The following is a 27,703-nucleotide window of genomic DNA, read 5'->3' on the forward strand; positions in this document are numbered from 1 at the left end:
TTAACAACTTTTCACAAGCTGACCCTGACTTTCAGGAAACAAACATCGCAGAATTATCAATCTGAAGACCCACAATAATTAAATAAAGGAACCAGAACTCTTCGGGAGATATTTGATGAAGTCACTGCAAAGTTCACATCCCCCAGAAGACTGGAAAACCAATTTTGGGGGCCAGGTTCCACAGGTCTCTGGTTTTAAGTGAATTAATCTTTGTTGATGGTATAGGGGAAGAGGATATAAAAATGTATTTGGAGCTTTCCCAGACCACAAGGCATTTTGTGCCTTGGTGGCCACCTTTGTCAAGACCAGGATGTCTCTCCTGGGAGCCAACAGGAGCCTTTCAAAATTATCAGGGAAAGAGGATGTCTGTCCTCGATCCAGCTTGAGAGATATTTTGTTTGTGACACAGGATCCTTCCATCCCAATAATGAAGCGTTCTGCGTGCTAACAATATAGCTTTACAAAAAAAAAAAAAGAGGAAAAACAAAATTCTTCATTTTTTTTTCAAGTTTTTTTTTATTCGATATAATTTATTTACATTTCAAATGATTTCCCCTTTTCTATCTGCCCCCACTCCCCGAAAGTCCTGTAAGCCCCCTTCTCTTCCCCTGTCCTCCCTCCCACCCCTTCCCAGTTCCCCGTTCTGGTTTTGCCAAATACTGTTTCACTGAGTCTTTCCAGAACCAGAGACCACTCCTGCTTTCTTCTTGTATCTCATTTGATGTGTGGATTATGTTTTGGGTATTCCAGTTTTCTAGGTTAATAACCACTTATTAGTGAGTGCATACCATGATTCACCTTTTGAGTCTGGGTTACCTCACTTAGTATGATGTTCTCTAGCTCCATCCATACAACCACTCTGGAAACTAATCTGGCGGTTCCTCCGAAAACTGGGCACCTCACTTCCAGAAGATCCTGCTATACCACTCCTGGGCATATACCCAGAGGATTCCCCACCATGTAATAAGGATACATGCTCTACTATGTTCATAGCAGCCCTATTTATAATTGCCAGATGCTGGAAAGAACCCAGGTATCCCTCAACAGAAGAGTGGATGCAAAAAATTCTGCATTTTTATAAAACATGTAAAAATAGTAATTCAAAGGGTACAGTGACCAGAAGGACATAGTTATAAAAAATGCACACACGTCACATGGCATCTCCAGCACCTTAAACTTCCTTCCTGTGTCAGGTCTGTTTTGGAGTCTCCATTTTCTGCAGGATGATGCGCATCCTTACCTGTGTCAGCCTTTCCCTTCTTCCCCTGGGTACCTGCTCTCCCTTCTTCGCAGGGGCCATATTAGGCTTGGGCTCTGGCTTTGGAGGAGCAGGTTTAGCAGACAACCATGCAGATCTTCTCTTTGACTCGTCCTTCACCTTGGCTTTGTATCCTTTAGCGCCCCTTCAGCCTTTCTTCTGGTCATGCAGGCGCCAGTGGATGTCTGAGCTGAACAAGGGTTTACATTCTCTCTTGGGTTTGGTCTGTCTGGGGGTCATCCTCGATGCTTCTTGCTATAAATTGTTTCTAATTTATCATTATTGGTGGGTTCACTGTAACACTCATAGACAGGCCTGTGCCAGGCAGCAAATTATTGGTCATATGGGCTTTTCCAGCAAAGTAATCCTTTTCCTGCTCAATGATGTCTACTATGAGCCTGAAGAACAACACATTGAAATAAGGCAGGATGCCTTTCCCATGCAAGAGCAGATATTTGGAATTTCCAGGGGTCAAAGTTTTTTGTATCCTGTGCTATACAGAGGAACTTTTTAGGGACTGTTATCAAACTTGGGGGTTACAACCTGAGCTTCAAGTCAGCTACAGCTAATCATCCTCAAATAAACCAATTAAAAGAACCACCCTAAAAGTAGAAAAAATGATTTATTTAGTGGAGCCATATGGGGAGCAGGACAAAGATATCCAAAGATATCTCCCAGGTCTATTTTCAGGGCCTGGAAGTGAGATACAAGTTTAGATACAAGTCTCAAGATATGTACATCTAAGCAGTCCCAGTCAAGATTTGGGCCTGCATACTACTGACCCATCACTGTCTAGGCTTTAGTATTATTGTCCTGTGAAGTAGGTGGCCAAAATGTTGGAACTGAGAAATCCCTGACTGGAAGATAACATCCCACTCTGGATGGGGCCATTTTCTTCTCTCAGCATGAGATTCCTGGGAAAATTCCCATTTGGGGGGAGTTCATTGTTTCCACTGTCTGATAGTCAGACAAAGAGACACAAGTATCCTGTTAGAATATCTTCACTTCTGCCAGGCCAGTTATAGACTTTATATTTTGGCCTCAGTACAGCTCTGGTGGTCTGGTTCCCTCCTCAATCAATAATCTAAGCATGTATCCCAAAAGAATTTTACTTCACCTTGGGAAGATAGCCTAATTTACAATGTTTTACCCTCTGTCTGTGAATATTGGCATGTGTACCAAAGAACTAGGAAAACAACTCTACTTCAAATTATAAAGTGAATCATATTAAACAATAGGAATGCAATCTCTAAAATGTTTTATTTCTCTCCCCCACCTCTCTGACACACACTATTATTGGAATCTAACAACGGTGGCTAGTGCTTTTAAAAATTATTTTATATGTACACATAAGGTTTTGTTTTTTTGTTGTTGTTTTGCTTTGTCTTGTTTTGTTGTGATAGGGTCTCACTGTGAAGTTTTGTCTGGCTTACAACTTGGTATGTAGACAAGGCAAGCCTCAGACACATAGATACCTCTTGCCCCTGTCTCCAGAGAGCTGCCATTAACAGCACTGATGGCATGAGCCACCATTTTCTGCTTGTATATGTGTGTTTTGCACCACTCGAATTCCTGGTATGGGATAGGCCAGAAGAGGGCGTTGGAACAAATATAACTAGAATTTAGAGAGTTGTGAGCTGCCTTGTGGTTGCTAGGGACTGAACAGGGGCCTTCGCTAAAGGCAAAAAAAGTGCCTTAACTAGCCAGCCTCCTGGCTACTGCTTATATCCACCACCAAGCACTATTTTTAGTGGGCAGAGCAGGGACACCAGTTTCTGCTACACTTCCTAAGACAAATTCCTGACTCTCTCATGAAAATGTAGAAAACAGCCAGCCCCTTAAAACCAAACTGAATACCCAAGGGCACAATTGCAAGTGGCTTTTCCAGAGAACTTCCTGTTGGTGCCCTCATAATGGGTGGGCAGGACTGAGCGCCCTTCCCTGGTGCCTCTCATTGGCTAGAGGCAATGACATAAGCAGTGATGTAAACACACCGTTGTTTCTCATTGGCTGGCCAGTGGAAAGAGGTGGGCTCTCCCTGGAGACGGAGGTTTAAGGGAAGCTGGCAGGGACCAGGGAGGCACACTGTCCCTGGCTTTCCTGAGAGCCTCCCTTTAGCCATATACTTTCATCTCACAGAGGCTAGGGAAGAGGACCATATACCAAGAGTCAGAAAAAGGAAGCCTGCTGAGTCATCTGTAAGCCTTCGGCATTGCCCAAGCTGATGGTGATACCACCATGCTTAAACTTCTACGGTGGGCATCTGCATTCTTTCTAAGGAGGAACATGTCTGAAGAAACATCACAGGAACAGCCTCTAGGTAATCTGGGAACCACCTCCACAATACACCCACTCAAGGAGATTCCTCATAAAGGCTATCCTCCATCTTAAGGTGCAAATAGCCGAGGGGGACCCTGGGTGGCCGTTCATCGTGAGGATGTGCCTGAGTTTCCACATTAGGCCAGCACTTAACTGTGTGCCAAGCTCCTCCCGTATGCCAAAGCCGGAGGGTGTTTGCACACACTCACAGAACAGGTGACACAGGCTTTGTGGGCTGTCCTGTCTCTGCCTTCGCATCTTGTCCTCGAAAGTGCCTCTGTCTATCCCCCAGAGAAGGGGGACCTCTCACTTTGAGAGGGAATTTAGCCTTGTTTTTCAGGCACACAAGTATCTGAAGCAGCCACGAGGCAGGGTTGTAAGGGGGCCACCATAAAGGACGGTGGCCGGCTGTCCCAGCAGGGTACTGGAGCCACATCCCCAAACATCACTTACCCATTATTCACGTGAAGCACACAAGAAAGTTTTGCCAAGCGTCCTGACATCTGCAGGCGTCTTTTAGTGCTTTGTCAGAGGGAGGTTGGAGGATCTAGAGCTCCGGCTCCACACGTGCTCCTGCTGCCGACTCAGGCGTATGCATACTAGGCATAGTATACCAGTTTAAAGGGGCTTCCTGAGCAGGTGGATGAACACACGTTACAGTCTCACTGGGACAGGTCACCCACAGCAGAAAGAGATGACACGGAGGTGCCATTCAGCAGTCACAACCTTAGGATGCAGGGATGGCTGTTGTCTAGTGGTCAGAGAAGTGATGCTGTGTGCTCATTATCTACAGGGGTGGTGAGAGTAGAACTTGTGTGTAGGGGATGCTTGCATTTGACATGGACCAGTGTGACCTTGTTTTCCTGTGTCGTAGATAACTCCAAGTTTAAGTCCGTTCAGGGTGTTGTAACCTCTCTGTGTATGGACTACGGCTGGATTAATGAAACCATCCTCTTCAATATGGACGTAATCAGTGACAACACACCTCTGCAAATCGGGACAAATGTCCTTGCACTTGTGGGAGAAAACCAAAGAACTCATATCCCGAAAGCAATCAAGGTATGGCTGAGGTTCTGTAGAGGCTCTTACTGTATTGCTTGCTGTTGTGTTGCTGTGATAAAATGCCGTGACCAGAGTAACTTAAGGAAGAGTGTTTTACTTGCGCTTATGGTTCTAGAAAAGTAAGAGATCATCATGACCGAGAGGCATAGGGGAAAGCAGCAGGTATGGTGACAGAAACAGGAAGCTGAGTGCTCACCTCTTCAAATACAATTACAAAGCACAGAAGCAGAACTAGAAATGTTGCTAATCTCTAAAATTCTCAATTTTTTTCCAGCAAGCTCACACCTCCTAAACCTCACTTAACAGTGTCTCCAACTGGGGACCAAGGGTTCAAATATCTGAGCTTGTTAGGCAAGTCCTACATTGGGTGAGCATGGTGGTGCATGGCATTAATCCCAGCACTCCAGAGTCAGAAGCAGGTGACTTTCTATGAGTTTGAGCCCAGCCTTGTCTACATAGTTCCATGCCAACCAGAGTTACAAGGGGAAAACCTAATTTTTTAAAAAAGATTCCAACAATGTTGGTATATGGTCAAAGTTGACAACCCACTTCTCTGAGAGTAATGGATTTAATTTTCTAATATTTAAATGCAGTGATGCTTCTTTGCTTACTAGATATTTTGTCTTCTGTTAATATTTCAACAATATGTAAATGATGATTCTGTATAATCCAGTAACTTCTATCATATAGTGACCAGCTATTTTCTATTCAACGTCCAAACTACCAGAATTAATGTGACAGTATATCTTATACACTTTTCCATGTCAGCTAAAGTGTGCATCATTGATTAATTTTTAGATTTATGTTTATTTATGTGTGTGAGTGTTTGGCCTGCATCTGTCTTCCACATGTGGGCCTCTTGGCAGAAGAGGTAGGAAGCCTCCAAGTAGATGCAGTGTTTTTTACCTGGGTCCCTTGCAACAACACCAAGTGCTCTTCAACACTGAGCTAACTTTCTATCCCTGAAATAAAGTATATTCAACATAAATCAAACTTTTAAATACTACTATAAGTTTTGGAAGGCTAACAATTCTGTATCACTTCAGTTCTGCTATTTATATATTGATGGCTATTGTCAAATTATTTTTAGTTATACTGTCTCAATTGAGAGTCTCAAAGGCAGGCAACAGAAGATCCCTTTGCAAGTATTTTTAAACAGACATTATTATTATTATTATTATTATTATTATTATTATTATTTATGGTAAGATTGAAAACAGAAGCAGAGTCTAATATTATTTTGATTTTTAACATCTAAATGATACAGTTATAATTTTTACATCTTGTTCTTCTTATAAATAGATTCCCGATAGGTCTTTCCATAATCACAAAAATATATTTACTAGGAAATTAGTTATGTGTTCTCTCACAACTTTTTTAATCTAGGTTTTTGTTTTCCAAATATTTTTAAAATATCAATTCTGCCATAAGTGCACTCTGTCAGGAACATAGGAAAACACTCATGCTTACCCACAAAGTCAGAATTTGTCGAATAACAATAGATTGATAAAACAGTGACTTCTATTTTAATGAATACTTTATTCGATATATTTTTTATTACATTTCAAATGATTTCCCCTTTTCTGGCCCCCCACTCCCCGAAAGTCACATAAGTCCCCTTCCCTCCCCCTGTTGTCCCATATACACCTTCCCACTTCCCTGTTCTGGTTTTGCCTTATACTGTTACACTGAGTCTTTCCAGAACTCCTCCATCATTCTTGTACCTCATTTGATGTGTGGATTAGGTTTTGGGTATTCCAATTTTCTAGGTTAATATCCACTTATTAGTGAGTGCATACCATGATTGAGCTTTGAGACTGGGTTACCTCACTTAAAATCAGTGATTTCAATGGTGGCAGTTTACCAGAAAATCCTGCTTTCTTTGGTAATCTGGACAAGAATATACAGCTTCTTTTATTACAATCTTAATCACTATCCATTTTTTATGATTTATTTATGTATGAGTACACTGTTGCTGTCTTCAGACACACCAGAAGAGGACATCAACCCTAATTACAGATGGTTGTGAGGTACCATGTAGTTGCTGGGATTTGAACTCAGAACCTATGGAAGAAAGAGCAGTCAGTGCTCTTAACTGCTGAGTCATCTCTCCAGCCCCCTTAATCACTATTCCTAAATCTCATCACAATCAATATGTAAAGGAACAAAAACTACAGGTTACATAATGCACACACATGGTTAAAGAGGCCTCAGGAGATTGTCAGGAACATTCAGAAATAGGATGATAACAATGTAAATAGAGTCTTCATTGATGAGATTAGAAACTGAAACAGACTGTAGTAAAGGAACTGCTTCTGTAGAGTCAGGTGCTGTGGATCATCATCATACAGATCTATGTCCAGATGCAGAGCCAAAGAGCAGGACTTTCTCCACGGTCAGGAACGGGTGGGCTGATTGAATGAGGGCCACAGGGGTAATCTACAGGACTGGAAAAAGCAGGTAAATAGAACTTATCAGCAACAAGGAATGAGCTCAGGTGAAGAGCCAGGACCATTCTTTGCTTGTCCCTGACAATCTTTAACTAAACCATCATGTGTCAGAAAATAGGTCACTGGGGGCCATTGCCATCAAAGTGATAGTTGTACACCTCTTTATGAGGTTAAAATGAGGGAGTTGCACATCACCTGGGTCTGGTGTGTCTGACAAGGACGTAGGCCTGGTTTTCCTGTTTACTTAAAAATGTCTTCATAACCTGTAGATTTGATGCACTTCAATACAGATATGATAGCACCCCTTCTATGCCCAGGAGTAGATGCTATTGTTTTGATGGGGAATCCGTGGTAAGGGTGCAATCACCTGTGTGTAATTTTTATTTTACCTGCAGTCATTGTCTTCTCTTATAGGTGAAAGCTATGAATGATCTTCCTGAAGGCAGTGAACCATCAAAACTTGGCAGAAAACTTTGCATTAGCTGTGTCACCTCAGTAACTGAAGAAGATGTGTACATAAGCAAAGAAAAGTGCTTCCCATTGTACATGTTTTCAGGAGGTAGGAGTTATAGCTTTAAAAACAGAGCAAGAAATATAAGTATTGAGCTTGGGTTTTAAGCTGGAAAGAGTGTGGGAGTGTCCTTGAAATTGAAAGTAAGTTACAATACAGGGGGAAATGCCAGCATTTTAAACATTGCCTATAGATCCTGTCCCCTGTGACCACCATCACCACGTGACCTTGTGGTTTTCCTGCCTCAGTCGATTGATGGCTGAGTGATTTTTTAATTTTGGTTTTTCACATACGGTTCCTCAAAACTACTGGAAACTCACATGTAACAGAGCATTGCCCATGAGAGTAGGAAACCCATCCATTGCATTTCTGAATGCAGAGAGTCTAATCTTTGTGTCACTGCCCAAGGATACATTCAAAATCTAATCAATGATGGCACTGCGTAAGTGTAAGTGATGTATCTTGAAAATACTTGCACCACACATGTCTTTCTCACTGCCTGACAAAAGCATCATTGTAAAAGAACCAGTGTTTACAGGGCTTTCTTCTTTTCTTCCTCTAGGAAGAAGTTTAAGTTGATTAAGTATTTGGGAAATTACTTTACACGCAGGAAAAGTTACTCAACTTATGGAAGTGAGGAAGGACATAGGATATGTGATGTGACCAGACTGTATTAATACTGAATCATTCTCACTTTCTTGGCTGTTTTAGCATTTAAGCCTTTCAAAGGAGACTTACTGCTTGTTGAGTATTCCACCAATCCAGGAACGTCAAAGATCAATATCCACTCTGTGAGCCCCCTAAACACTCAATATATGGAAGAGGTAATTCACCTCCATGTTGTCTTGTCATGGGTAGGCAGCTGCCTCTCCTTCTTTCTTTTCTTGTCCAGGATTTTGTTTAGTATGTTTGGCAGTATGTCCCCTGCCAGAGTGGACACCTGTGTTCACTGACTGAAAAGGAAATAAGCAGAGAACAATGTAGTGTGTGTGTGTGTGTGTGTGTGTGTGTTTGTGTGTGTGTGAGTGTGTGTTTTTAATTCCTAAATGTGTGCTTAATTCTAAGTTGTGTGTTTTCCTTGATGTTAGGCTGTGCTGTTGACAACAGTTAGAAAATCATCTTGGCTATGAGGAAATTGTGGGGAAACATTCAGTGCTTTGGGTTTGTTCAGCCTACTGATTAAGGCAGGTCAGACCTTGGTTAGGACAGCCTGAGACTGAGTTGTAAAGTCAGGGAGGTAGAGTGTGAGGTCATGATGTGGTGAGAGACCTGCTGATTGGAGCTGGGAGTCTGGGGGTGTGGAGGGCCGTCTGTGGTGGGTTACATTGCTTCCCCAGACTCACTACCATTGTTTCTCATCATAGGTTTATGTTACTAGCATTGATGGAAGAAATGGCATGGTGGAATCCAGCATATTTTTTACCCTTGATTCTCTCCATATGCCTTCTGGGTATACACCCAGATTAAACAACATAGTGGACCTGGTCACTGTGGAAAGTATACAACCACAATGTTCATGGAGAGCTGTGTCAATGACCCCGGTGGAAACTGAGAATTAAGGAGACCTTGTAATTCATTTCGACCTTATGTCTAAGGTTCTGGTGTATTAAAATAATATTGACAGGTAATCCAAAGTTCTGTGTGCTATGACTCTTTTTTTTTTTTTTTGAACACCCTGGTAATTTCATTGACAACCTGACTCACTTTAGGCAGGTAGCTTGTCAGTTCAAAAACATGTGCTATTGGATAGTGATTTAACAAGCAAACACCCCCAATGTCAGGTAAATGCATTATTCTCATAAACCGGAGCAGATTCTCTACTGCCAATGGCCTTTGGGCATCCAAGCACCACGTGGGAGAAATGTATTTAGCTCAATATCCCAGGAGTGAGCAGGCAAATGTAACCAGGTATGATTTCACCTTTCAGCTTGCCTCCAATTTGTGTGTCTTTGAGCCTTTCCAAAGTTTATTTCTCAATGAAAATTTTCATTCACTACCAGCACTTCATTTGGTAAATATTGTGTTTATCTATAGATCCCCTTCCTATGGTAGTGTACAAAATAGTCAATTCAGAGGAATGAAAGATCAAACTCAGCTTTACTGTAAACAGAAAGATGGAACAAACTTTTATTAGGCTCAGAGGTGGTGCCACAAGTATTGATTTCATGTTGTTGTTCTTGTCTGAAGTTAGCTTTCTTTCCTTCATCATTTTCTGGCCTTCAGAAAGAATTCTGGACCTGGCCACCAGAGGAAGATTTAGGGTTGCCTGCACTGAAGACCAAGGCCACCTGAAAAGTTGCTTTATGTCAGTACTGGGTATGGCCCTTCACCCCCATGACAGGGTTCAATTCCATGCCCTTTAGGAATCCACTTTTATACTACCCTTTCATAGTTTCAACCATGCCAAAGCCAGGTAGATGATCAAGATACAGAACATCCACTGTATACCCTTTCTTCTGGGTGTGACCATCCCCACCCTCAGAATCCAGAAACCCAAGCTCCAATGTTTGTTTTATATTCTTCTGGCCACCCAAAGAAAGCTCATACCAAAGCTGCTATTGGATCCATTGACCACAGACCACTAGAGGAGATCTCTCACCTCAGATGGCTTAAGGTCCAGATGCCTTGAAGACTTCTGTTGCTCTTATTCCTGTTGTATCAATCTCCAAGGTCAGCCAGTCTCCAGAAAGATGGGATTCGCAGACTAATCCCAGTCCCATAAGTTTATCAGCCATTCACCACTGTTGACATCCCTAACTATTGACATCATACCGTACCATACGCAGAGCAGCCATAAGTTGTGATCAACTTTCTGGCCACCATTATGCTTAGCCACCACCCTACTTGAGACAACTGTCAACAACTCCTGACTGCCCCCCTTTTTATTACTATAGGTGAAGAGTATATGATCTTACGGGCAGCAACTGCTTGCTTGGTCATTAAAGCACCACACACACACAGAGAGACACACACACACACACACACTAATAATGTAGAGTGATTTACTGATATCTTCAGTACTGAATGTCCCGAATGTAACCCCAACACACCAAAAGGTCTCCAGGCCTTTCTCAGAATGAGAAAAGTCATCCCGGAGGAGTTCAGGATGGAGATTTTGCAAGTCACAAATCTTGTCATAATTTCAGAAGTCACTCAGGAGTCCCCAAACAATTCCAGGATCCGCGTGGTGACACTTAAAGATAGGATACGCATTTTGACCCAGAAGCCCATGTGCATTGGTCAATAGTCAACACAGCTTTGCCCAACAGTTGGCACTTGATGTTATCTGAAAGCTCTAAAAGCAAAAGTGATTCACACTAATGAATACTGAACAGGACATCAACATCACCATCAAAGTGGTTGCTAACATGGAAGAGGCTGAAAATAAACAGAAAAGTAATTAGAGAGAAAAGCTAAAAAGGATGGTGTTCACATTGGCTATTGGAGAAAATTTAGACACTCGGCAACCTAAAAGATAAGGAGATCACCAGATGCTATTACAGGGGGACAAATGTTCTTACTGCAAGGAAGAAGGACACTAGAACAATGACTATCACAGAAAGAGAGAACCAGGAGCCAAAGATAAAACCCCGCAAGGAAAAAAAGGCCCCTGCACCAGCCACAGAGAAACAAAAGGCCCCACAGTGGGCTGAAGCTGCCACTTGGGATATAGACTCAGATTGAAAGTTAAGAGACTCCATTGAGATCAACCCTCAGGAGCCTGTGGTCAAAATAGATGTTGAGGGCTAAACAGTGTACTTTATCTCAGATGGAGAAGCAGTCATGTCCATGGTAACTTCTCCCACAGGGAAACTCATTAAAGAATCTCTGAACAATGTTGGAGCCATAGGTAGCATTAAGAAATATTGATTCTTCAAGCCCTTTGGCTGCTCTGCGGGAGGGCACAGTGGTAAGCACCAATCTTTATATGTGCCAGTATTCCCAGGCCCCCTCCTTAGAAGACACTTATCAAAACCTGAAAACAGTGTGATGATCATCTTTAATCCCAAGGGCGTCTGCTGATGTGTCTGGAGGAGGGATGGTGGCCTCACTTTGAATCCATGGATTGAAGTACCAATAGAGCAGCTCCCCTTAAATAGTTCATAGAGTGGTTTCCTCATGGTTGGACACTTGAGGAGAAACCAGAATACCATAAGGAATGACACCCCCTAAGACTGCACCATACTGCAGTAGAAGGATGATCTTTTACTGGCTGCCCCATCATAGAGAAATAGAGAAAACTGCAGGTTTAAAAGGCTAGCATGTGTCTATTTGGGAGAAGAATATAGATTCTAGACAAATCAACTAGAGATAGCAAGAAAATTATTAGATGGCTGTTAGACAATGTAGATTGCTAGCTAATTGTCAAAATAAATCAGGTCCAATGTCAAAACCAAAAGACCTTAGTGGGTTAGTCCTGAGCCTCCTGAAGGCCTTGGCTGCCCTTCCTGGGCTGACCATTGACTCTTTTTCTCCTGATCTTATTGTTTGGTCCATGCCGTTTAAATCTTGCACCACCAGAAACAGTATAGAAGCAGTTAGTCTTCAGTTCTTCCACCAGCATAAGAAGATTCCTTTAGAAGGGTTATAAAGGTTTCTGACAAAGAGGAGAGAATGTGGTATAAATTCCCCAAAGTGCTACATATCAAACAAAGAAAATTCCCCAGTGCCACAGTTACTGTAACTTCAAGAAAGATAGGTACTGTAGGATAGTGTGATTTCCCCCTGCCCATCCACTGTCATTTATAGCCACATATATGCTGTTGTCCTTGTACTTACCCTTTGCTCAATTCTCCTCCTCCAATTATAAAATGCTTCTGAACTTGAGGCTGCTGAACTTGGAGTACAAGGTAATGTACTCCACTACATGTGGACGCGGTACACGTTCCTTTCCAGGACTGAAAATAGGGTCATTATTCAGATTCCCAGAAATTCCAACAATTGGCTTCCATGTGAAGGTTGAAAGTGACTGACTCTTTTTGCATCAGGGAGCCGAGAGACTCCATAGCCTTCTGTGCACAGCCTGCAAGAAGAGATCACAAGAAATCTGGCAGCAGCACTTTCACTTCTGAGCCCAGAGGTGAGATCTCCACCTTCTCTCTGGAGGGGACCAGCTAGGAGCATACAGGGCATAAGATCAGTTTTGCATCTGGGATGGAAGCCTTTCCACCACTATTTGCACCAGGGAGCCAGGAAACTCCACAGCCTTCTGTGCATAGCCAACCAGGAGAGGGAGAGAGAGATCTCCCAGCAGGGCTCAGAGGAGTAAGGACACAGGCTTGCAGGCCCACAGAAGGAACAAACTCCAGCCAGAGACTACAATACCAACTAGCACCAGAGATAACCAGATGGTGAAAGCAAACACAAGAACCCTACCAACAGAAAGCAAGGCCACATGGCAGCATTCGAACTCAGTTCTCCCACCATAGCAAGTCCCCAACACACCAGGAAAAAAAGGGTTAGGGTTAGGGTTAGGGTTAGGGTTAGGGTTAGGGTTAGGGTTAGGGTTAGGGGTTAGGTGTTTGGGTTAGGGTTAGGGTTAGGGTTAGGGTTAGGGGTTAGGGTTAGGATTAGGGTTAGGGTTAGGGTTAGGGTTAGGTGTTTGGGTTTGGGTTAGGGTTAGGGTTAGGGGTTAGGGTTAGGATTAGGGTTAGGGTTAGGGTTTAGGGTTTAGGGTTAGGGTTAGGGTTAGTGTTAGGGTTAGGGTTAGGGTTTGGGAAACGCTACAGTTGGATTTAAAAACCTATCTCATAATGATGATAGAGAGCTTCAAGAAAGACTTAAATAACCCCCTTGAAAAACACAGGGGAGCATGGCTCAACAGGTCAAAGCCCTTAAAGAGGAAACACAAAAATCTCTTAAAGAAATACAGGAAAACACATAAGGTAAATTGGTCTGAAGTTCTCTTTCTTTGATGGATCTTTGGGTGGTTATGGTATCAGTGTAATTGTGGCTTCATAGAAGGAGTTGGGTAGTGTTCCTTCTGTTTCTATTTTGTGGAATAGTTTGAAGAGTATTGATGTTAGGTCATCTTTGAAAGTCTGATAGTATTCTGCACTGAAACCATCTAGTCCTGTGCCTTCTTTGATTGGAAGACTTTCTATGACTACTTCTATTTCTTTAAGGATTATGGGACTGTTTAGATGATCTAAATGATCCTGATTTAATTTTGGTATTTGAAATTGTCCATTTCCTACAGATTCTCCAGTTGTGTTGAGTATAGGCTTTTGTAGTAGGATGTGATAATTTTTTTTTAATTTTCTCAGTTTCTTTTCTTATATCCCCCTTTTCATTTCTAATTTTGATAATCTGGATACTGTCTCTGTGCCCTTTGGTTAGTCTGGCTAAGGGTTTATCTATCTTGTTGATTTTCTCAAAGAACCAGATCCTGGTTTTTTTTTTTGATTCTTTGTATGGTTCTCTTTGTTTCCACTTGATTGATTTCAGCCCTGAGTTTGATGATTTCCTGTCTTCTACTCCTCTTGGGTGAATTAGCTTCTTTTTGTCCCAGAGCTTTCACGTGTGCCTAAAAGCTGCTAATGTAAACTCTCTCTATTTTCTTTTTGGAGGCACTCAGGGCTATGAGTTTCCTCTTAGCACTGCTTTCATTGTGTTCCATAGATTTGGGTATGTTATGCCTTCATTTTCATTAAATTCTACAAAGTATTTGATTTCTTTCTTTATTTCTTCTTTGGCCAAAGTATCATTGAGTAGAGTATTGTTCAGCCTCCATGTGTATGTGAGCTTTCTGTTGTTTTTGTTGCTATTGAGGACAACTCTTACTCCATAGTGATCTGATAGGAGTCATGGGATAATTTTGATTTTTTTTATATTTGTTGAGATCTGTCTTGTGACCTATTGTCGATTTTGGAGAGTGTACTATGAGGTGCTCAGAAAAAGGTATATTCTTTTGCTTTGGGATGAAAAATTCTATAAATATCTGTTAAATCCAATTGGTCCAAAGCTTCAATCTTACTGTGTCCCTGTGTAGTTTATGTTTTCCTGATAGGTCTATTGAGGATAATGGAGTGTTGAAGTCACCCACAATTATTGTGTTAGGTACAATGTGTGCTTTGAGCTTTAGTAAAGTTTTTTTTTTATGAATGAGGGTGCCATTGCATTTGGAGCATAGGTATTCAGAATTTAGAGTGCTTCTTGGTGGATTTTCTCTTTGACCAGCAAGAAGTGTCCTTCCGTGTCTCTTTCGATGACTTTAGGTTGAAAGCCAATTTTATCTGATATTGGAATGGCAACTCAGGGTAGATTCCTGGGACCATTGGCTTGTAAAATTGTCTTCCAGCCTTTTACTCTGACTTAGTTTTTTTCTTTGACACTGAGGTGTGTTTCCTGTATGCAGCAAAATGCAGGTTCCTGTTTCTTTATCCAGTCTGTTAGTCTATGTCTTTTTATTGGGGAACTGAGTCCATTGATGTTTAGAGATATTAAGGAATAGTGATTATTACTTCCTGTCATTTTTGATGTTACTTTTATATTTGAGTGGTTATCTTCTTTGGGTTTTATGAAAGAAGGTAACTATATTGTTTTTTCCAGAGTGTAGTTTCCCTTCTTGTATTGGAGTTTTCCTCCTATTGTTCTTTGCAGAGCTGGGTTTGTGGAAAGATATTGTGTAAATTTGGTTTGTCATGGAATATCTTGGTTTCTCCATCTGTGGTGATTGAGAGTTTTGCTGGGTATAGTTGTCTTGGCTGACATTTGTGTTCTCTTAGAGTCTGCATGAGATCTGCCCAGTATCTTCCAGCTTTCATCGTCTCTGGTGAGAAGTCTGGTGTGATTCTGATAGACCTGTCTTTATATGTTACTTGCCCTGTTTCTCTTACTGCCTTTAATATTCTTTCTTTATTTAGTACATTGGGCATTTTGATTATTATGTGACAGGAGGTATTTCTGCTCAGGTCCAGTCTGTTTGGAGTTCTGTAGGCATCTTGTATATTCACGGGCATCTCTGTCTTTAGGTTAGGGAAGTTTTCTTCCATAATTTTGTTGGAGATATTTGCTGGCCCATTCAGTTGTAAATCTTCACTCTCATCTATACCTATAATCTTGATCTTCTCATTGTGTCCTCGATTTCCTGGGGATTTTGCGCTACAAGCTTTTCGCATTTTACATTTTCATTGACTGTTGAGTCCGTGATTTCTGTGGTCTCGGCAGCATCTTCTGTCTCTTGTATTTTGTTGTTGATATTTGCATCTATGGCCCCTGAATTCTTCCCAAGATTTTCTATCTCCTAAGTTGTCTCCCTTTGTGATTTCTTAGTTGTTTCTACTTCTGTTTTTAGATCCAGGATGGTTTTGCTCAGTTCCTTCATTAGTTTGTTTGAGTTTTCCTTTAATTCTTTAAGAGATTTTTGTGTTTCCTCTTTCTTGACTTCAGCCTGTTGACTTCACAATAGCCACAGACAATATAAAGTACCTTGGTGTGACTCTCATCGAACAAGAGATAGATCTGTATGACAAGAACTTCAAGTCTCTGAAGAAGGAAATGGAAGTCCTCAGAAAATGGAAAAATCTGACATGCTCATGGATTGGTAGGATTAATATAGTTAAAATGGCCATCTTGCCAAAAGCAATGTACAGATTCAATGCAATACCCATCAAAATCCCATCTCAGTTCTTCATAGAGTTAGAAAGAGCAATTCTCAAATTCATCTGGAATAAAAAAAACCCAGGATAGCTAAAACTATTCTCAACAACAAAAGAAATTCTGGGGGAATCAGCATCCCGGACATCAAGCAATACTACAGAGCAATAGTGTTAAAAACTGCATGGTATTGGTACAGTGACAGACAGTCATATCAATGCAATAGGATTGAAGATCCAGAAATGAACCCACACACCTAGGGCCACTTAATCTTCGACAAGGGAGATGAAAGTATCCAGTGGAAAAAAAGATAGCCTTTTCATCAAATGGTGCTGGTTCAACTGGAGGTCAGCATGCAGAAGAATGAGAATTGATCCATCCTTGTCTCCTTGCAGTAAGCTCAACTCCAAGTGGATCAAGGACCTCCACGTAAATCAGACACACAGAAACTAATAGAAAAGAAACTGGGGAAGACCCTTGAGGACATGGGCACAGGGGAATACTTCCTGAACAGAAAACCAATAACTTATGATCTAAGATCAAGAATTGACAAGTGGGACCTCATAAAATTACAAAGATTCTGTAGGGCAAAGGACACCATCAAAAGGACAAATCGGCAACCAACAAATTGGGAAAAGATCTTCACCAACCCTACATCTGACAGAGGCCTACTATCCAATATACACAAAGAACTCAAGAAGTTAGACCCCAGAAAACCAAATAACCTTATTAAAAATGGGGTACAGAGGTACACAAAGAATTTTCACCTGAAGAACTTCAGATGGTTGAGAAACATCTTAAAAAATGCTCAACATCATTAGTCATTAGGGAAATGCAAATCAAAAAAACCCTGAGATTTCGCCTCACAACAGTCAGAATGGCTAAGATCAAAAACTCAGGAGAAAACAGGGCCTGGTGAGGATGTGGAGAAAGAGGAACACACTCCTCCACTGCTGGTGGTGTTGCAAATTGGTCCAACCACTCTGGAAATCAGTCTGGCAGTTTCTCAGAAAACTGGGCACATCACTTCCTGAGGACACTGCTATACCACTCCTGAGTATATACCCAGAGTATTCCCCAGCATGTAATAAGGATACATGCACCACTATGTTCATAGCAGCCCTATTTATAATAGCCTGAAGCTGGAAAGAACCCAGATGACCCTCAACAGAGTAATGTAGTATATATACACAATGGAGTACTATTCAGCCATTAAAACAATGAATGCATGAAATTTTTAGACAAATGGATGGAGCTGGAGAACATCATACTAAGTAAGGTAACCCAGTCTCAAAAGATCAATCATGGTATGCATTCACTAATAAGTGGATATTAACCTAGAAACATTGAATACACAAAACATAATCCACATGTCAAATGATGTCCAAGAAGAAAGGAGGAGTGGCCCCTGGTTCTGGAAAAACTCGGTGCAGCAATATAGGGCAATACCAGAACAGGGAAATGGGAAGGGGTGGATGGGGGAACAGGGGGAGGGAAAAGAGCTTATGTGACTTTCGGGGAGGGGGGAGCCAGGAAAGGGGAAATCATTTGAAATGTAAATAAAACATGTATTGAATAAAAAATAAACACAGGAGATCATAGGTCAACTGGCAGAAGCCCTTAAAGAAGTAAAACAAAAATCCCTTAAAGCATTATAGGAAAAAGCATGGAGATGGTGGCACACGCCTTTAATCCCAGCACTTGGGAGGCAGAGGCAGGTGAATTTCTGAGTTCTAGGCCAGCCTGGTCTACAGAGTAAGTTCCAGGACAGCCAGGGCTACACAAAGAAGCCCTGTCTCTAAAAAAAAGCCAAAAAAGGCAAAAAAAAAAAAAAAAAAAAAAAAAAAGAATTACCTGAAAACATAAACAATCAAGTGAAGGAACTGAACAAAACCATCTAGGATCTAAAAGTAGAAGTAAAAACAATAATGAAATCACAAAGTGAGACTTCTCTGGAGATAGAAAAACTTGGGTAGAATTCAGGAGCCATGGATGCAAGCAAGCATCAACAACAGAATACCAGGGATAGAAGAAAGAACCTCAGGTGCTGATGAAACCATAGAAAACATTGACTCAACAGGCCAAGAAAATGCAAAATGCATAAAGCTGGTAACCCAAAACATCCAGGAACTCCAGGACACAATGAGAAGACCAAACCTAAGGATTATAGGTATAGACAAGAGTGAAGATATCCAACTTAAAAGGCCAGTAAATATCTTCAACAAAGTTATGGAAGAAAACTTCCCTAACCTAGAGAAGAGATGTCCATGAACATACAAGAAGCCTTCAGACTGTTAGTCTATGTCTTTTTATTGGGGAATTGAGTCCATTGATGTTAAGAGATATTAAGGATTAGTGAGTGTTGGTTCTTGCTGTTTTTGATGTAATTTTTATGTTTGCGTGGTTATCTTATTTTGGATTTGGTAAAAGGAGATTACGTTCTTGCATTTTCTTGTGTGTAGTTTCCCTCCCTTTGTTGGTGTTTTCCATTCATTATTCTTTGAAGGGCTGAGTTTGTGGAAAGATACTGTGTATATTTGTTTTTGTCATGAAAAACCTTGCTTTCTCCTTTTATGGCAATTGAGTCTAACTTCTTGAGTTCTTCATATATATTGGATATTAGCCCCCTATCTGATGTAGGATTGGTGAAGATCTTTTCCCAATTTGTTGGTTGCCGATTTGTCCTTTTGATGGTGTCCTTTGCCTTACAGAAACTTTGTAATTTTATGAGGTCCCATTTGTCAATTCTTGATCTTAGAACATATGCTATTGGTGTTCTGTTCAGGAACTTTATCCCTGTAACCGATGTCCTCAAGGGTCTTCCCCAGTTTCTTTTCTATTAGCTTCAGAGTGTCTGGCTTTATGTGGAGGTCCCTGATCCATTTGGAGTTGAGCTTAGTACAAGGAGACAAGGATGGATCAATTCCCATTCTTCTGCATGCTGACCTCAAGTTGAACCAGCACCATTTGTTGAAAAGGCTATCTTTTTTCCATTGGATGTTTTCAGCCCCTCTGTCGAGGATCAAGTGGCCATAGGTGTGTGGGTTCATTTCTGGATCTTCAATCCTGTTCCATTGATCCGCCTGCCTGTCACTGTACCAGTACCATGCAGTTTTTAACACTATTGCTCTGTAGTATTGCTTGAGGTCAAGGATACTGATTACCCCAGAATTTCTTTTGTTGTTGAGAATAGTTTTAGCTATCCTGGGTTTTTTGTCGTTCCAGATGAATTTGAGAATTGCTCTTTCTAACTCTGTGAAGAATTGAGTTGGGATTTTGATGGGTATTGCATTGAATCTGTATATTGCTTTTGGCAAAATGGTCATTTTAACTATATTGATCCGGCCGATCCATGAGCATGGGAGTTTTTCCCATTTTTTGAGGTCTTCTTCCATTTCCTTCTTCAGAGTCTTGAAGTTCTTGTCATAGAGATCTTTCACATGTTTGGTAAGAGTCACCCCAAGGTACTTTATACTTGTTGGCAGCCGCCTGTACCTCACCCAAAGATGGCACCGGTTTCCTGTGCATGAGTCAGCAGGACATGTCTATTGTCCATCCCAAAGGACACAGTGCGCATGACCCAAGTACGTTACAGCCCACTCTCGGGGCATGTTAATAAGGCATTGAGGCCTGCACCAATCAGGTAGCGACATGAGTCTCCTAGCATATATAAGCTGTGCCTTTTCCTCCCTCGGGGTCCCTGCTCAGAAAAGCTGTACAATAAAAGAGTGTCCACAGAAGAATCCTGTTGCCCTGCGTTATTCTTGCCGGCGAGACAATAGGCACGCGACATGTACTGTTTGTGGCTATTGTGAAGGGGGTCATTTCCATAATTTCTTTCTCAGCCTGCTTATCTTTTGAGTATAGGAAGGCCTCTGATTTGCTGGATATAGCACTTTGGGTTGGCATTTGTGTTCCCTTAGGTTCTGCATGATGTCTGCCCAGGCTCTTCTGGCTTTCGTAGTCTCTGATGAGAAATCTGGTGTAATTCTGATAGGTCTACCTTTATATGTTACTTGAACTTTTTCCTTTACTGATTTTAATATCGTTTCATTTTTTAGTACATTTGCTGTTTTAATTATCATATGAAGGGATGAATTTCTTTTCTGGTGGAATCTATTTGGAGTTCTGTTGGCTTCCTTTATGTTCATGGGCATCTCTTTCTTTAGGTTAGAGAAGTTTTCTTCTATAATTTTGTTGAAGACATTTACTGGCCCTTTCAGTTGGAGATCTTCACTCTTTTCTATGCCTATAATCCTTAGGTTTGGTCTTCACATTGTGTCATGTATTTCCTGGATATTTAGGGTCAGGAGACTTCTGCATTTTCATTTTCTTTGACTATTGTATCAATGCTTTCTATAGTATCTTCTGCATCTGAGATTCTCTCTTCTATCTCTTGTATTCTGTTATTGATGCTTGGATCCATGACTCCTGACTTCTTTTCTAGGTTTTCTATGTCCCAAGTTGTCTCCCTTTGTGATTTTGTTAGTGTTTCTACCTCCTTCTTTCGATCCGGGATTCCTTAATATCTCTTAACATCAATGGACTCAATTCCCCAATAAAAAGGCATAGACTAACAGACTGGATTCGTAAACAAGACCCAACATTTTGCTGCCTACAGGAAACATATCTCAGTGTCAAAGACAAACACTACCTAAGAGTAAAAGGCTGGAAAACACTTCTCCAAGCAAAAGGTCCCAGGAAACAAGCTGGAGTCGCCATTCTAATATCAGATAAAATAGACTTTCAATCAAAAGTCATCAAAAAAGATACAGAAGGCCACTTTATATTCATCAAAGGAAAAATCTACCAGGAAGAACTCTCAATTTTGAACATCTCCAGTACAAAGGCACCTGCATTTATAATGGAATCCTTACTAAAGCTTAAAGCATACATTGCACTCCACACAATAATTGTGGGGGACTTAAACACCCCACTTTTTCCAATGGACAGATCAGGGAAACTCAAAATAAACAGAGTCACAGTGAAATGAACAGAAGTTTTGGACCAAATGGACTTAATAGATATCTATAGAACATTTCATCCTAAATCAAAAGGATACACCTTCTTCTCGGCACCACATGGTACCTGCTCCAAAATTGAGCATATAATTGGTCACAAAACAGACCTCAACAGATTTAAGAGGATGGAACTAATTCCATATCTCCTATCAGATCACTATGGAATAAGGGTTGTCCTCATTAACAACAACAACAACAAAAGCCCACACACACATGGAAGCTTCACAATTCTATACTCAATGATACCTTGGTCAAGGTAGAAATAAGGAAAGAAATCAAAGACTTTTTAGAACTTACTGAAAATGAAGGCACAACATACCCAAATTTATGGGACACAATGAAAGAAGTGCTAAGAGGAAAATTCTTAGCTCTGAGTGCCTACAAAAAGAAGCTGGAGAGAGCATACACTAGCAGATTCACAGAACACCTGAAAGCTTTAGAACAAAAAGAAGCTAATTCCACGTCTCCTATCAGATCACTATGGAATAAGGGTTGTCTTCAATAGCAACAACAACAACAAAGAACCAAAAAGCCCACATACACATGGAAGCTTAACAATTCTCTACTCAATGATACCTTGGTCAAGGGAGAAATAAGGAAAGAAATCAAAGACTGTGGGAAATCGTCCCGAGCTATTCGGACTTATGGTTCCTGGAAACAAGCTTTAGTAGACATTCTAATTTCAAATAAAATGACTTTCAACCAAAGTCATCAAAAAAGGTAAGAAAGGACAGTTCATATTCATCAAAGGAGAATACCACCAAGAAGAACTTTCAAATCTGAACATCTATGCTCCAAATGCAAGGGCACTCTCATTCCTAAAAGAAACTTTACTAAAGCTCAAAGCAAATATTGCACCTAACACAATAATTGTGGGTGACTTCAACACTGCACTTTCCTCAATGGACCAATCAGGAAAAGAGAAAGTGAACAGGGACACAGTGAAACTAATTGAAGCTTTGGACCAATTAGATTTAATAGATATATATATAGAACATTCTATCCCAAAGGAAAAGAATATACCTTTTTCTCAGCACCTCATGGTACCTTCTCCAAAATCAACCATATAATTGGTCACAAGACAGACCTCGACAAATATAAGAAGATCGAACTAATCCCATGCCTCCTATCTGATCACTATGGAGTAAAAGTGGTCTTCAATAGCAACAAAAACAACAGAAAACCCACATACACGTGGAAACGGAACAATATTCTACTCAATGATACCTTGGTCAAGGAAGAAATAAAAAAAGAAATTAAAGACTTTTTAGAACTCAATAAAAATGAAGGCACAACATACCCAAATCTATGGAACACAATGAAAGCAGTGCTAAGAGGAAAACTCATAGCCCTGAGTGCCTCCAAAAAGAAAATGGAGAGAGCATACACTAACAGCTTAATGACACACCTGAAAGCCCTGGAACAAAAAGAAGCTATTTGACCCAGGAGGAGTAGAAGGCAGGAAATCATCAAACTCAGAGCTGAAATCAATCAAGTAGAAACAAAGAGAGCCATACAAAGAATCAACAAAACCAGGAGCTGGTTCTTTGAGAAAATCAACAAGATAGATAAACCCTTAGCCAGACTAACCAAAGGGCACAGAGAAAGTATCCAGATTAACAAACTTAGAAATGAAAAGGGAGATATAACAACAGAAACTGAGGAAATTCAAAACATTATAAGATCCTACTACAAAAGCCAATACTCAACACAACTGGAGAATCTGGAGGAAATGGACAGTTTCCTAGACAGATATCCAACACCAAAACTAAATCAGGATCAAATAGATCATCTAAACCATCCCATAACACCTGAAGAAATGAAAAGGATCATAGAAAGTCTCCCAACCAAGAAAAGCAAGGGACCAGATGGCTTCAGTGCAGAATTCTATCAGACCTTCATAGAAGACCTAACACCAATATTCTCCAAACTATTCCACAAAATAGAAACAGAAGGAACTCTACACAATTCGTTCTATGAAGCCACAAATACACTGATACCAAAACCACAGAAATGTCTAACAAAGAGAACTTCAGGACAATTTCCCTTATGAATATTGATGTAAAAATACTTAATAAAATTCTTGCTAAGCGAATCCAAGAACACATCCAAACGATCATCCGCCATGATCAAGTAGGTTTCATCCCAGGGATGCAGGGATGGTTCAATATAAGGAAATCCATCAATGCAATCCATTACATAAACAAACTCAAAGAAAAAACCATATGATCAGCTCATTAGATGCAGAAAAAGCATTTGACAAAATTCAGCATCCTTTCATGCTAAAAGTCTTGGAAAGAACAGGAATTCAAGGCCCATCCATAAACATCGTTAAAGCAATGTACAGCAAACTGGTAGCCAACATCAAACTAAACAGAGAGAAACTTGAAGCAATCCCACTAAAATCAGGGACTAGACAAGGCTGCCCTCTCTCTCCATATCTTTTCAATATAGTACTTGAAGTTCTAGTTAGAGCAATTAGACAACATAAGGAGGTCAAGGGGATACAAATTGGAAAGGAAGAAGTCAAATTATCACTATTTGCAAATAACATGATAGTCTACTTAAGTGAACCGAAGACCTCCACTAGTGAACACTTACAGCTGATAAACAACTTCAGCAAAGTGGCTGGTTATAAAATCAACTCAAGCAAATCAGTAGCCTTCGTATACTCAAAGGATAAGCAGGCTGAGAAAGAAGTTAGGGAAATGACACCCTTCACAATAGCCACAAACAATATAAAGTATCTTGGTGTGACTCTAACCAAACAAGTGAAAGATCTATACGACAAGAACTTCAGGTCTCTGAAGAAGGAAATCGAAGAAGACTTCAGAAAATAGAAAAATCTTCCATGTTCGTGGATTGGCAGGAGTAATAAAGTTAAAATGGCCATCTTGCCAAAAACAATATACAGATTCAATGCAATCCCCATCAAAATCCCAACTCAGTTCTTCATACAGTTAGAAAGAACAATTCTCAAATTCATCTGGAATAGCAAAAAACCCAGGATAGCTAAAACTATTCTCAACAGTAAAAGAACTTCTGGGGAAATCAATATCCCAGACCTCAAGCAATACTACAGAGCAACAGTGACCAAAACTGCATGGTATAGGTACAATGTCAGGCAAGTGGACCAATGTAATAGAACTGAAGACCCTGAAATGCATCCACACACCTATGGCCACTTCATCTTTCACAAAGGAGCTGAAAACATCTAGTGGAAAAAAAAGATAGCCTTTTCAACAAATGGTGCTGGACCAACTGGAGGTCAGCATGCAGAAGAATGTGAATTGATCCATTCTTATCTCCCTGTACTAAGCTCAACTCCAAGTGGATCAAGGACATCCACATCAAACCAGTCACACTGAAACTAATAGAAAAGAAACTGGGGTAAAACCCTTGAGGACATAGGCACAGGGGAAAAGTTCCTGAACAGAACACCAATGCTCTAAGATCAATAATTGACAAAAGGGACCTGATAAAATTACAAAGTTTCTGTCAGGCAAAGGACAACAAAAAAAGGGCAAAACATCAACCAACAAATTGGGAAAAGATCTTCACCAAACCTAGATCCGATAGAGGGCTAATATTCAATATATACAAAGAACTCAAGCAGATAGACACCAGGGAAACAAGTAAACCTATTAAAAAATGAGGTACACACCTAAACAAAGAATTTTCACCTGAAGAAATTCAGATGGCCAAGAAGCACCTTAAGAAATGCTCAACATCATTAGCCATTAGGGAAATGCAAATCAAAACAACCCTGAGATTTCACCTCACACCAGTCAGAATGGCTAAGGTTAAAAACTCAGGAGACAGCAGTTGTTGGTGAGGATGTGGAGAAAGAGGAACACTCCTTCACTGCTGGTGGGATTGTAAGATGGTACAACCACTCTGGATAATCATTCTGGCGGTTCCTCAGAAAACTGGGCATGACACTTCTGGAGGACTGTCGCGTCCACCCTCGCTGGCAAGGAATGACGCAACACAGGAAGATCTTCTTCAAGCAGTTTACTCAGGACCCTTGTACTTCTCCTTCTTCTCCTTCTTCTGACCCCGAGAGAATCAGCCCAGCCCTTAAATACTAATAGCCAGCCAATCAGGCTTAGCCATGTGGGCATTGCTGATAGGTTGTATCCACGTGGAAGGCGCAAGACTCAACAGGCTCCACCCAAATAAGGACTTGTTAACAGTTAACGACAGTTAACGACAGTTAACGGGCAAGCAGCTCCCTACAGTGGACCCTGTTTTACCTTTCCTGGTCATATACCCAGAGGATTCCCCAGCATGCAATAAGGTCACATGCTCCACTATGTTCATAGCAGCCTTATTTATAATAGCCAGAGGCTGGAAAGATCCCAGATATCCCTCAGTGGAGGAATGGAATCAGAAAATGTGGTGTATATACACAATGGAGTACTATTCAGCAATTAAAAACATTGAATTCATGAATTTTTTAGGCAAATGGATGGAACTGGAAAATATCATCCTAAGCAAGGTAACACAATCACAAAAGAATACACATGGAATGCAATCATTGATAAGTGGATATTAATTAGCCCTGAAGCTCTGAATACTGAAGATACAATTAGCATATCAAATGATTCCCATGAAGAAGGAAGAAGAGGGCCCTAATCCTGGAAAGGCTTGATCCAGCATTGTAGGGGAGTACCAGGACAGAGAAAAGGGAGGGGGAAAGATAGGAGAATGGATGGAGAAAAGGGGACTTATGGGACAAATGGGAGGTGGGGGAACTGGGAAAGGGGAAACCTTTTGGATTGTAAACAAAGAATATAGAAAATAAAAATATATAGTAAAAAATAAAAATAAAGAAATGAAAATGTAAATAAAGAATATATAGAATTAAAAAAACAAGCAATATATGTCTATTCAGACTAGTTTAGGCAGATAGGTGGTCATCAAACAATTCAGAAATCTGCAGAACATGATATTTAAGATGTTTTAATGACATAAAGCTTTTCATCACAGTGAGACAGAAACATCAGATCCTGGCAGCACCCCCATACTACTTCAGGCACATGAAGTTAGTTTGTTTGTGGCAAAGTTGCCACCGGGCAAAAAGCTGTCCTTACCTCTACAGCTGACAGCATGCTGTCCAAACTGTGGACATGCAGGACACTGATGAACTTTGCAAAAGCAAGCTAGGTCTGTCCTTCAGTAATTTCTGTTTCACAGACAAGTCTGTCAGATATTCTGGACCCAGATGACTCCACCTTTCTGTCTGCCTGGATGTCCCAATGTTGTAGAGAATTCCTCGGTGCCTGTTTAGGTGTCCAGCAGTCTCTAAAATTTCTATAGTTGTGGAAGCTGCGTGCTCTATACTTTGTGTTTACTCAGGCAGTATTTATCCTTCTCAGGTCTTTTGTGGAGTTGAAGACTACATAATTATAGTCCATTTAGCTTAAGCTGTTTAGTATTTAAGAAATAGTTTTAAGGTCTAAGAATACATTTTTAGGTTGATAAATGCAAATAGAAAGTGATTTAGGTAGAGAACTTTGAACTCCCCAACAGAGGATAGATAATGGAGTACTTTCTCCAAGGTTGCCAAATACATGTGAACTGGGCATTGTGAATACAGTTCTTGCATGATGGTTCTCATAAGTATTCTTAATGTATATAATTTATTGATGATAGAGAAAGTACATTTTATGGGACTAAAAGGGAGAGCTGTCTGGATAACATTTTTGCATACTATGTAAAGGTGTGTCTCTGTCACTCTTCACCTGCCTAAGGCATCCTCTGATTGGCTTTAAGGAAGATATGGTAGCCTATAACTTGGCAGGAGAGGAGAGGCAGGACTTTCTGGCAGAGACAGGAACTATGGGAGATAGGCACAGGAGGTTCATCAGCCAGACATGGAGGAAGGAACAGATGTCAGGACCGAAGGATAATGGGTCATGTGGGAAAAGTGGATTAGTATAAAATGGGTTATTGAGTTCTACATGCTAGTTGTAAGACTAAGCATTCATAAATAATTATGTGTCTGTGTCCTTGTTGGAAATTGGTGGAGACAGTCCAGAGATACTACCATATTGTGGGAACATTAAGGAAAGAGTTTTTACATATGTAAATGGGAAAATGAGAAAAAGACCCCCAGATAAAAGGTCACAAAATAACAAAGAAAAGGATATTTGTCTCCAGTGTGTGTGTGTGTGTGTGTGTGTGTGTGTGTGTGTGTGTGTGTGTGTGTCTAGACATTGCCGAGTGTTCATTGGACTTAGATGACTCCATCTTTCTGCCTTTGTGGAGGATAATTATAGGAACTGCTTCAACCCTGAAACAATACCCTACAGTTTGTTGGAGTCACTGAGGAAAGAAGATTATATGCAATGGGGCATGATGTGAAGAACATACCATATCAAACCTATCTACACCCTATTGGCCTAATAGCTCAGGTGGATAAACTTCTGGTTGCCTTTAAAAGTTCCTTGGTCTACATGCTCAGGGTAATACTTGAGTC

General features: G+C 40.7%; 1 protein-coding gene across 1 annotated transcript in view; it reads left to right on the forward strand.

Annotated features, from left to right (window-relative positions):
* Positions 1–3,544: 3,544 nt before the first annotated feature.
* Positions 3,545–27,703, forward strand: part of LOC127674693 (cancer/testis antigen 55-like) — a 34,050-nt gene continuing 9,891 nt past the window's right edge. The window contains exons 1-2 of the mRNA XM_052170343.1: positions 3,545–3,578; positions 4,452–4,636. Coding sequence (XP_052026303.1) covers positions 3,545–3,578; positions 4,452–4,636 — 219 coding nt within the window. The remainder of the gene's footprint in view (positions 3,579–4,451; positions 4,637–27,703) is intronic.

The sequence above is a fragment of the Apodemus sylvaticus genome, chromosome X, assembly GCF_947179515.1.
Source record: "Apodemus sylvaticus chromosome X, mApoSyl1.1, whole genome shotgun sequence".
NCBI lineage: Eukaryota > Metazoa > Chordata > Mammalia > Rodentia > Muridae > Apodemus > Apodemus sylvaticus.